The sequence below is a fragment of the Chiloscyllium plagiosum genome, unplaced genomic scaffold, assembly GCF_037043375.1.
Source record: "Chiloscyllium plagiosum isolate Xiang-an unplaced genomic scaffold, Cpla_swu_hap1 HiC_scaffold_47, whole genome shotgun sequence".
Lineage (NCBI taxonomy): Eukaryota > Metazoa > Chordata > Chondrichthyes > Orectolobiformes > Hemiscylliidae > Chiloscyllium > Chiloscyllium plagiosum.
Window position 1 is genome coordinate 11,728,560 of NW_028270185.1, and position 12,521 is coordinate 11,741,080.

Below are 12,521 nucleotides of genomic sequence, written 5' to 3' on the forward strand. Positions count from 1 at the left end.
AATCCTTCTCACCGCCCGAAAGGAAAAGAGCCCACACGGTTGTGGATCGCCCCCTCATGGTTGTGTGGTCAACTGGACCACTTAGATTGGGCACCTGTTTCTCTCATCCTATAAAATCCCAACAAGACCAGACAGGGTAACCCACAGAGAGGATGTTCCCGATGACTGGCGAATGCGGAATCAAGGGGGTGATGGTTTAAGGATACAGGAGAGGCCATTTTGGACTGAGATGAGGAGAAATGTCTTCACCCAGAGAGTGGGGGAGCCTGTGGAACTTTCTGCCACAGAGAGCGATTGAGACCAAAATATAGAATGTTTTCAAAAAGAAGTTAGATAATGTTCTTAGGACTAAAAGGATCAAGGGGGAGGAGACAAAGCGGGAAAAGGGGACTGAGCTGAATGATCAGCCATGATGATATTGAACAGTGCAGCAGGCTCAATGGGCAGATTGGTCTATTCCGCCCCATATTTTCCACATTTCTCTGTTTCACCACTGCGTTTGAGCCAACTACAGGAGCGAGGTGGAAGGGGATGGGGGGGGGTTTAACTGAAGTTGACCTTGAGGACTGGATGGGGTGGATACCCAGTGGATATTTCCTCTTGTGGATGAGTCTAAAACAAGGCAATACAGGTTAAGGATAGGAGGTCTCCTCTTTAAGACATCAATCTTATCTCTCAAAGAGTTGTCAGTTTGTGGTCATCTCTTCCGCAGGAGGTAATGGAGGTTGCGTCTTCGAGTTTATTCGAGGACGATTTCAATCGATTTTTGATAGACGGGTTGCCTCGAGTTATAGCGGGGGGAAGAGATAGCAAAGTGGAGTTCAAAACGCAGCCAGATTAGCCATGATCTTGTTGAATGGGAACCACTTCTTCCTGGTTTGGTGGGTGGCTCAGTGGTTAGCACTGCTGCCTCCCAGCACCAGGAACACGGGTTCAATCCCACCTTCAGGTGACTGTCTGTGCGGAGTTTGCACATTCTCCCCGTGTCTGCGTGGGTTTCCTCCCACAGTCCAAAAATCTGCAGATTAGGATGGATTGGCTGTGCTGAATTGCCCCATTGTGCCCAGAGATGTGTAGGTTAGGGTGGATTGGCCGTGCTAAATTACCCCATAGTGCCCAGAGATGTGTAGGTTAGGGTGGATTGGCCATGCTAAATTGCCCCATAGTGCCCAGAGATGTGTAGGTTAGGGAGGATTGGCCATGCTAAATTACCCCATAGTGCCCAGAGATGTGTAGGTTAGGGTGGATTGGCCATGCTAAATTGCCTCATAGTGCCCAGAGGTGTGTAGGTTAGGGTAGATTGGCCGTGCTAAATTGCCTCATAGTGCCCAGAGATGTGCGGGTGAGGGTGGATTGGCCGTGCTAAATTGCCCCATAGTGCCCAGGGATGTGCAGGTTAGGGTGGATTGGCCATGCTAAATTACCCCATAATGTTCAGGGATGTGCAGGTTAGGGTGGATTGGCCATGCTAAATTACCCCATAGTGTTCAGGGATGTGCAGGTTAGGGTGGATTGGCCGTGCTAAATTGCCCCATAGTGTTCAGGGATGTGTAGGTTAGGGTGGATTGGCCATGCTAATTGCCCCATCGTGCCCCGGGATGTATAGGCTGGGTGGGTTAGCTACATTAAAAACTCCACATTGGGGCTGTGTTTGGGTGGGGTTTCTATTCGGAGGATTTGATGGACTAAATGACCTCTTTCCGCACTGTCGGAATTCGGTGATTAGATTAAAAACTCCAAAATCCCCTGGTTCATATAGTGCCTGACTCGGTGAGCATTTTCCAGTTTTAATTTCAGATTGCCAGCATCCTCAGTAATGTTTGCTCGAATTTTTGCAGGTTCTTGCTGCCTGGAGTACTGAGAGCTGTGAACAATACTCCACGTTTTCAGACTTGCTTGAGTCTGAGGAAGAGTCCTGTCTGAGTCAAAACATGAAGCCTTGGTTCTCTCTCCACAGATGCTGTCCAGATCACAAATTGGAGGAACAACACCTCACCTTCCGCTGGGCAGCCTACAGCTCAACTCGACATTGAGTTCCCCAGTTTCAAGTAACCTCCCTTCCCATCTCCTAACTCCCTTCCATTCCTCCCACCCACCCTTCCTTCCAGCCACCAACCGGATTCATTCCCCCCATTGACCAACCAGGCCGTACCGTCTACCAGTGTTCAGCTACCCACTCCCCACCCAAAACCCTCTCCCTCCCACTTTATCTGCGGCTCCCCTTACTCCCACCCCTGGTCCTGAAGAAGGGTTACACCCGAAACGTTAACTTCCCCTCCTGATGCTGCCTGCCTTGCTGTGTCCCTCTCCCTCCTGATGCTGCCTGCCTTGCTGTGTCCCTCTCCGTCCTGATGCTGCCTGCCTTGCTGTGTCCCTCTCCCTCATGATGCTGCCTGCCTTGCTGTGTCCCTCTCCCTCATGATGCTGCCTGCCTTGCTGTGTCCCTCTCCCTCCTGATGCTGCCTGCCTTGCTGTGTCCCTCTCCCTCCTGATGCTGCCTGCCTTGCTGTGTCCCTCTCCCTCCTGATGCTGCCTGCCTTGCTGTGTCCCTCTCCGTCCTGATGCTGCCTGCCTTGCTGTGTCCCTCTCCCTCATGATGCTGCCTGCCTTGCTGTGTCCCTCTCCCTCCTGATGCTGCCTGCCTTGCTGTGTCCCTCTCCTTCCTGATGCTGCCTGCCTTGCTGTGTCCCTCTCCCTCCTGATGCTGCCTGCCTTGCTGTGTCCCTCTCCCTCCTGATGCTGCCTGCCTTGCTGTGTCCCTCTCCCTCCTGATGGTCTACCTTGGATTGGATTCCAGCATTTGCAGTTTTGTTTATGTTTCTCCTGCAATTTCCACTCCTATTTCAGATGTCTACAGCCTTTTGCTTTTAGATTACCTCTGCTCACAACCGCCCCCCCCCCCCCCCCCCCCCCCCCCCACCACCACCTCCATCGATTTCAAATGTCCCGAATTAATCCTGCCTTTGCTCTCCACTGGGATATTGCTGTGTGGTACTGTTTCAGTCCCCAGTGAGACGTTCAAGTTCATCTTGAACAATAGACGCATTGGCCTGAAATAAACATTCGTGTGAATTTTCTTGAAAGTTATTTTGTCCCAAATGTGTGAAGCTTTCGCCCATCGACCTCCAGGTGTGTGGCACCACGTGCCAGCCAATGTGGCTGGATTTGTGGGGCAAGAGCTGAAGGATCATCAGCAGATACATGATGGGCCGAAGGGACAATATTTGTGCCCTACTGTTCCATGATCTTATCCTAAGTGAGTCAGGAAGGGGAATGTCGGGGAGGGTCAATAATGATGAACCTACACCTGCAGTACTGCGTACAATTCTGGTCTCCTTGCCCAGAAAAGGATCTGGTCTCCCTCCTATCGGAAAGATGTTGTGAAACTTGAAAGGGTTTAGAAAAAGACTTACAGGGGTGTTGTCAGGGTTGGAGGGTGTGAGCTATAGGGAGAGGTTGAATAGGCTGCGGCTGTTTTCCCTGGAGTGTCAGAGGTTGAGGGGTGACCTTATAGAGGTTTACAAAATTATGAGGGACATGGATAGGATGAATAGGCAAAGTCTTTTCCCCAGGGTGGGGGAGTCCAGAACTAGAGGGCATTGGTTTAGGGTGAGAGGGGAAAGATATAAAAGGCATCTTCGGGGCAACCTTTGCACACAGAGGGTGGTACGTGTATGGAATGAACTGCCAGAGGAAATGGTGGAGGCTGGTACAATTACAGCATTTAAAAGGCATCTGGATGGGTATATGAATAGGAAGGGTTTGGAGGGGTATGGGCCAAGTGCTGGCAGGTGGGACTATTTTGGGTTGGGATATCTGGTTGGCATGGACGGGTTGGACTGAAGGATCTGTTTCCATGCTGTACATCTCTATGACCTCGATGACGAGCAGTTCGGAGAGTGTTCACTCAACTTGTTCCTGGAGTGGAGAGAAATTGTCTTCCAAAGAATGATTGAATTGGACCTGTATCGATTGGAATTTAGAGGATGTCATCTTACAGAAACACATGAGGCCCTGAGGGGACTTTGAGATTGCTTTAAGGGGTGGCACGGTGGCTCAGTGGCTAGCACTGCTGCCTCACAGCACCAGGGACCCGGGTTCGATTCCAACCTCGGACAATCTTGTCCAACCTTGCACGTTCTCCCCGTGTCTGCGTGGGTTTCCACCGGGTGCTCCGGTTTCCTCCCACAGTCCAAAGATGTGCAGGTCAGGGTGGATTGGCCATGCTAAATTACACCATAGTGTTCAGGGATGTGCAGGTCAGGGTGGATTGGCCATGCTAAATTGCCCGTAGTGTTCAGGATGTGCAGGTCAGGGTGAATTGGCCATGCTAAATTACCCCATAGTGTTCAGGGATGTGCAGGTTAGGGTGAATTGGCCATGCTAAATTACCCCATAGTGTTCAGGGATGTGCAGGTTAGGGTGGATTGGCCATGCTAAATTACCCTATAGTGTTCAGGATGTGCAGGTCAGGGTGGATTGGCCATGCTAAATTACCCATAGTGCCCAGGGATGTGCAGGCTGGGTGGGATAGCCACAGAGTATGCAGGTAGAGGTGGGTACTGCAGATGCTGGAGATTAGTGTAGTGCTGGAAAAGCACAGCAGGTCAGGCAGCATCTGAGGAGAAGGAAAATCAACATTTCGGGCAAAAGCCCTTCATCTGGAATAATGCAGGGTTACAAGGATTTGGGTGGGTCTGAGAGGGATGCGTTTTGGAAGATTGTTGTGGACTGGAAGGGCCAAATGGCCTCCTTCTGCACTGCAGGGCTTGTATGATTTGACAGGGTGGATGCTGACCAGTAGGAGGCAGAAATACTGAAAAATGCTGTTCCTGCTAAGTCCAATGCCAAATCCTATCCGTCCCATTCCCATGGCTCTGTAAAAATAACTCCAATACTCATTGGCTGTCGAGTTGGCGCGGAAAGTTGGATGTCCTGCGCCACACCCCCAGGTCGATTAGCTGAAAGAGTACGCATCGAACTTGGGTGGCACTGCGCTGGGAAAGACTCAAACAAGGCGACAGAGAAGATCATTAGTGTTAGAATTCTCTTCAGTGGATCATTGAATAGATCCAAGGGCGATGGGCTCAGGGGAGAAACAATCAAGGGTTATCGTGAGGAGTGTGCAGACAGGAAAGTGGAGTTGAGACCACAACCAGCCGTGAATGGTGCAGCAGCTTTGACGGGCCGAATGGTCTACTTCAGCTTCCAAGGTCCTGATGGACAGAAAGTCTGGGAGTACAGCAGCAGTTCCAGGAAAACCTACATGCTGGGGATGGGGAGATAGAATCCCTGCAGTGTGGAAGCAGGCTATTCAGCCCATCAAGTCCACACCTATCCTCTTAAGAGTATCCCAATACCTGATTGCTACATTTCCCATGGTGAATTCATCTTTCCTGCATGTCCTTGGACACTAAGGGCAACTTAGCATGGCCCATCCACCCTAACCTGCACATCTTTGGACTGTGGGAGAAAACCAGAGCAAACCCACACAGACACCAGAAGATGGAATTGAACCCAGGTCCCTGGTGCTGTGAGGCAGTTGTGCTAACCATCAAGCCACAGAGCCAGCCTCAGTGACCAAGGACTGAATGAGAATAAATGCTGCAAAGAGTTTGTTGAGGGTTCCTCACTGACTGTGTTTTGGCTCACAGTTTAGCAACAATTGCACAGGTTCTGAAAGTTGCCCAGTGTTACCCCCTCTCCACGGCCCAGTTTATGGGTGTGCTGCCCCGCACTGCCCCCTCTCCACGGCCCAGTTTATGGGTGTGCTACCCAGCACTGCCCCCTCTCCCCAGGCCAGTTTATGGGTGCGCTACCCAGCACTGTCCCCTCTCCCCGGCCCAGTTTATGGGTGTGCTGCCCAGCACTGCCCCCACTCCATGGCCCAGTTTATGGATGTGCTGTTCAGTGGTGCCCCCACTCCACGGCCCAGTTTATGGGTGCGCTGTCCAGCACTGCCCCCACTCCACGGCCCAGTTTATGGATGTGCTGTCCAGCGGTGCCCCCTCTCCACGGCCCAGTTTATGGGTGCGCTGTCCAGCACTGCCCCCACTCCATGGCCCAGTTTATGGATGTGCTGTTCAGCGGTGCCCCCACTCCACGGCCCAGTTTATGGGTGCGCTGTCCAGCACTGCCCCCACTCCATGGCCCAGTTTATGGGTGCGCTGTCCAGCACTGCCCCCACTCCATGGCCCAGTTTATGGATGTGCTGTCCAGCGGTGCCCCCTCTCCACGGCCCAGTTTATGGGTGCGCTGTCCAGCACTGCCCCCACTCCATGGCCCAGTTTATGGATGTGCTGTTCAGCGGTGCCCCCACTCCACGGCCCAGTTTATGGGTGCGCTGTCCAGCACTGCCCCCACTCCATGGCCCAGTTTATGGATGTGCTGTTCAGCGGTGCCCCCACTCCACGGCCCAGTTTATGGGTGCGCTGTCCAGCACTGCCCCCTCTCCACGGCCCAGTTTATGGGTGCGCTGTCCAGCACTGCCCCCACTCCATGGCCCAGTTTATGGATGTGCTGTTCAGCGGTGCCCCCACTCCACGGCCCAGTTTATGGGTGCGCTGTCCAGCACTGCCCCCACTCCATGGCCCAGTTTATGGATGTGCTGTCCAGCGGTGCCCCCACTCCATGGCCCAGTTTATGGGTGCATTGCCCAGCAGTGCCCACTCTCCACGGCCCAGTTTATGGGTGTGCTGTCCAGTGTTACCCCTCTGCATGGCCCAGTTTATGAGTGTGCTGCCCAGTGCAGTGTCAACCAGGTTCAATGTGCACTCTTTCAGCTAGTCGACTTGGAGAGGTGGCACAGGACATCCAACTCTCTGCACCAAAACTTTCCAACTCAACACCTAATGAGTGTCAGAGTTATTTTTACAGGGCTATGGGAATGGGATGGGATGGGGTGGGGTGGGGGAGGGGAGGGATTGATGGGAAATGGCACGGGACTCAGCAGGAACAAGCAAACCCCCCTCCCCCCACTTTCCTGCAGCATTATTCAGTCATTACGCCTCCTACTGGAAAGTGGACAGATGTGCATGTGAGAATGTGCTGGGGGAAGGTGATCAAACATTGGTGTGAAGCCTCTCGTTGTTGATCAGCCCACCCTTACCCTCAAAGCTTGCTGGACAGTATGGCCCTGGTGGGCCCTTAAAACCACGTCTGGGAAATATGCTGAAGATGGAGCTGGAGAGTCGTGTCAAACAGGCAAAATGTCATGGGGCTGGGAAGCAGACAGCATAACCTGATCAACCATGGTCTTATTGGATGGGGCAGCAGGCTCAAAGGGCCGAATGGCCCTCTCCTATGGTTTGGAGAGAATCATAAAGCACAGATAAGGCTCTTTGGTCCAACAAATCTGTTCCAACACTAAGAGAGAAAGTGAGGGCTGCAGATGCTGGAGATCACAGCTGAAAATGTGTTGCTGGAAAAGCGCAGCAGGTCAGGCAGCATCCAAGGAACAGGAGAATCGACGTTCCGGGCATAAGCCCTTCTTCCCCCACCCCACCCCATTCCATTCCTGAAGAAGGGCTTATGCCCGAAACGTCGATTCTCCTGTTCCTTGGATGCTGCCTGACCTGCTGAGCTTTTCCAGCAACACATTTTCAGCTCTGTTCCAACACTAAAACCTGCACAGACTGCAGACAACCGTGGATACTGGCAATCAGAAACAAAAACAGTCATTTGCTGGAGAAACTCAGCAGATCTGCAATGGAGAAAGAAACTGAGTTAATGTCTTGGGTCCAGTGGCCCTTCTTCAGGACAGACTTATTCCAACCCCATTTTCCAGCACTTGGCCCATCGTCTTGTCTACTGTGGCCCCAAACCCATCGCCTCAATACTTCTTAAATATCTCAATGGTTTCTATCGCTATCAGGGAGCGAGATCCTGCACTGTCTGGGTGAAAATCAATTTCATCTAATCTACTCTAAAGCCTCCCCTTACTCCTTATCTGAAATCAGTAATACCTTACCCACAGTTATCAACTCTTGAGCGTTTCTCCCTCTCCACCCTGTCTACGCCCCTTAGAAGTTTGCATTCTGAAGAAAAAAATAACTTAGGAATTAAAATTTGGAAATTTAAACCCAAGAAACTGTCCCATTACCTCATCAGTTAAGGACAAAAGTCACAGCACACCAGGCTGTAGTCCATCAGGTTTATTTAAAATCACCAACTTTCGGAGCATTGTCCCTTCATCAGGGGAAGTCTGCTCTTGACAAAGTGGCAGCTCTGTGATTAGATTAGATTAGATTAGATTAGATTACAGTGTGGAAACAGGCCCTTCGGCCCAACAAGTCCACACCGCCCCGCCGAAGCGAAACCCACCCATACCCCTACATTTACCCCTTACCTAACACCACGGGCAATTTAGCATGGCCAATTCACCTGGCCCTGCACATCTTTTGGACTGTGGGAGGAAACCGGAGCACCCGGAGGAAACCCACGCAGACACGGGGAGAACGTGCAAACTCCACACAGTCAGTCGCCTGAGGCGGGAATTGAACCCGGGTCTCAGGCGCTGTGAGGCAGCAGTGCTAACCACTGTGTCACCGTGCCGCCCATGATAGCTTGTGATTCTAAATAAACTGATCCAACTACAACTTGGTGTCATGTGACTTTTGACTTTGTCCACCCCAGTCCAACACTGGTTGGTCAAACCCACCTGATGAAGGAGCAGCGCTCCGAAAGCTAGTGCTTCCAAATAAACCTGTTGGACTATAACCTGGTGTTGCGTGATTTTTAACTTTGTCCACCCCAGTCAAAATCGGGAGATAGGGAGTTTATATCAACTACAGATTCCTTCCAGACTCGGGGGGAGCTTAGGACTTAAATTTGGAAATTTCAACACAAGAATTGTCTCGCTACTTCATCAGTTCAGGAGTTCATAACAATTACAGACTCCTTTTAGAATTTAGTCCTGATAAAATTGCTTAGGAATTAAAATCTGGGACAAGAACTGTCTCGCTACCTCATTGGTAAGGAGTTTATAACAATTACAGACTTCTTAGAATTTTGTCTTGTAAAAATTGCTTAGAAATTAAAATCTGGGACAAGAACTGTCTCGCTACCTCATTGGTTAAGGAGTTTATAACAATTACAGACTTCTTAGAATTTTGTCTTGTAAAAATTGCTTAGAAATTAAAATCTGAGACAAGAACTGTCTCGCTACCCCATTGGTTAAGGAGTTTATAACAATTACAGACTTTGGTTAAGGAGTTTATAACAATTACAGACTTCTTAGAATTTTGTCTTGTAAAAATTGCTTAGAAATTAAAATCTGGGACAAGAACTGTCTCGCTACCTCATTGGTTAAGGAGTTTATAACAATTACAGACTTTGGTTAAGGAGTTTATAACAATTACAGATTTCTTTAGAGCATGCTTCTGATAAGGTTCACAAGCGTCTCTGTTCAGCTGGAGCTGAGCTGGGAACGCAGTTGTGTGCTCTCTCTCACCGCCTTCGTGAAAATGGTTAAGAGGTTCAATACTGACCTATAGTAGACACCACCGTCCCCACAAAGTAAAAGGCTCCAGTGAAATCCCATCTGGGTCTCAGGGAGTCCACTCTGATACCGGTCACAATGGCTTCCTCATACTCCCTGAGGAAGGCGCCGAGCTCCAGGAGGCTGATGTTGTGACACCGGGTGAAGTTAGACAGCTTTCTGTTCCAAGCCCGCTGTGCCCGCAGTTCCCTGGGCCGCTCAATGGCCGAGAACACAGCCGCCCCGGACACCAGGTACAGCAGGATGAACAGGGCGAGCAAGGCGAAGCGAGCGTTATCCTCATTCAGCCTCAGCGCAAGGCAACAACTAGCCCTGCTCCCTCCCATAGCGCCGGGCTCCTCTCCGGGAGACTGAGAGAAGAGAGCTGTCTGTGTGTTCCCTCCAGCCCAGCATTGGCTCCTGCTGTATCCCCACCCACCCCTTGAGAGATTTCATCAGCCCTTCTCCCAATCAGCATCGACCTCTTGTAGGTCCAAATATGGAACAACACCGTCTCCAGCCTCCAGCCCTTAAAGTTGGACCCAGGAAATAAAACAGCAATTTCTCTCCTCTCAGACTGATACTGAAGGCAGGCCAGAGGAAGGTTCACAAGGATGCTGCTGGCCATGGAGTGATCCTCCATACTTACTCATCGAAACTAGGGCTGCGGATGCTGGAAGTCAGGAAGAAAATCAGAAACCAGGAATTGTTGGAAAAGCTCAACAGGTCTGGCAGCATCTGTTGAGAGAAATCAGAGTTAATGTTTTGGGTCCGGTGACCAGTTGGAGTCATAGAGATGTACAGCATGGAAACAGACCCTTCGGTCCATCCCGTCCATGCCAACCAGATATCCCAACCCAATCTAGTCCCACCTGCCAGCACTTGGCCCATATCCCTCCAAACTGTTCCTATTCATATACCCATCCAAATGCCTTTTAAATGTTGTAATTGTACCAGCCTCCACCACTTCCTCTGGCAGCTCATTACATACACGCACCACCCTCTGTGTGAAAAGGTTGCCCCTCAGGTCCCTTTTATATCTTTCCCCTCTCACCCTAAACCTATGCCCTCTAGTTCTGGACTCCCCCACCCCAGGGAAAAGACCCTGGCTATTTACCCTATCCATGCCCCTCATGATTTTATAAACCTCTATAAGGTCACCCCTCAGCCTCCGACGCTCCAGGGGAAAACAGCTCCAGCCTGTTCAGCCTCTCCCTGTAGCTCAAACCCTCCAACCCTGGCAACATCCTTGTAAATCCCTTCTGCACCTTTTCAAGTTTTACACCTTTCCTATTGAAGGGAGACTAGAATTGTATGCAGTATTCCAAAAGTGGCCTCACCAACGTCCTGTACAGCCACAACATGATCTCCCAATTTCTATGCACAATGTTCTGTCCAATAAAGGAAAGGATACCAAACGCCTTCTTCACCACCCTGTCTACCTGCGACTCCACTTTCAAGGAGCTATGAACCTGCACTCCAAGGTCTCAGCACCTAACTGTTTCAGAGATGTGTAGTAACATCTCTGAACAGGTTGATTGGAAATAATTTAGAATTGACATTTGAATTAGGGTGTCTTGGGTCCACGTAAGCCTGGATTTGTTTGTTCAATAACTGAACCAATACACGGTCAGATCTGATTGCCATGAAGTTTCCCTGGAAGTATAGGGGAATATGAATGGGGCTAGCCTTCTCTCTGACTGGACACATGTTTCAGGGGCTCCCGACCCACAGACAATGGCTGAGCCTGTTTGAATTCCCCGTGAAATAGACTCAAACGTCGGAACTGACTTGGGGAGAACTCTGGAAGGGACATTTGGCATTTTATATCAATCTCCCATCCCTTCCCCCTCACCCGACACAATTTTATGAGGCCAGCTCACCACCACCTTCTCAAGGGGCAATTAGGGACAGGCAATAAATGTTGGGCCAAGCCAGCGATGCTTGAACAAACATTATGTGAAAAAATAATCCCTTCACCGCTAATGCCCAATCGCAGCAGTGTGCACCATCTACAAGATGCACAGCGGCAATTCTCCAAAGCTCCTCCAGCAACATCTTCCATTTGACCATCTAGAAGGACAAGGGCAGCAGATACATGGGAACACCACCCCCAGGAGGTTCCTCTCTGAGCCCCACACCGTCCTGACTTGAAGATATATCGCTGTATATTCAGAGTCACTCCCATCTATTACTTCTCCAGAATCCTGTTTACAAATGCATGTGGAAGCCTTATGCTCTACAGTCAAGGGCGTCATTCAAATGCAAGTATATGCTTTGTTTCGGATTGAAACTATTTTGATTCCATGGGGTGATCAAGCTAACCCCCAGCCCATACTTGCATGAGCTACGGATGAAGCTGCTAACTAGGCTACTTTCCCTTCACTGATTAATTCATAAATCTCCGTGTTCCAACAACATCTCCAAATTTCTGCTCTTCCAGTTCCTCTGTGATCAGCCTGTGTTCTGTCACCTTTCTCCTGCCCAATTATCTCCTTCTGAACTCTCCATTTCTCTGGACCAGATTCCTCTCTCATTTTTCTTCACTCCCTTCTGCGGCCAGGCCTTGACCGTTAGCTAAGGACACTGCCTCCCACCAGTGTTCACCTTCTCCACTTCCTTTTCTTCCGTTCAGGTTCTCCCTCTGTGCTAAAGCCTTTCAGTGCTCCTCTTAATAACTCCAACTGGTCACCTGGCAGATGCTTCTCTGAAAGGGCGCGCTGAGAATCCAGAATCCTGTCGATGCTGACTGAGGTGCGGCAACCCATCTTTAAGAATCTCTTCCATCCTGTCAATATCCTCAAATAGGGACCTGTGGAAGAGGCACCAGACTTTAAAGAGGAGTCAGTGATAGGGACACGGTCCCTTTAAAAGGAGTCAGTGATGGAACACTGTCCCTTTAACAAGAGTGTATAATAGTGACTCAGTCCCTTTAACAAAAGTGTGTAACAGGGACACTGTCCCTTTAACGAGAGTGTGTAATAGGGACACTGGCCCTTTAAGAAGAGCTTGTAACAGGGACACTGTCCCTTTAACGAGTGTG

General features: G+C 50.3%; 1 protein-coding gene across 1 annotated transcript in view; it reads right to left on the reverse strand.

The window, feature by feature from the left end:
* The window catches only part of LOC122542943 (potassium channel, subfamily K, member 13-like), a 17,210-nt gene extending 7,385 nt beyond the window's left edge, over window positions 1-9,825 (reverse strand). The window contains exon 1 of the mRNA XM_043681086.2: window positions 9,489-9,825. Within this exon, the coding sequence (XP_043537021.2) occupies window positions 9,489-9,825 (337 nt within the window). The remainder of the gene's footprint in view (window positions 1-9,488) is intronic.
* Between the last annotated feature and the right edge of the window lie 2,696 nt (window positions 9,826-12,521).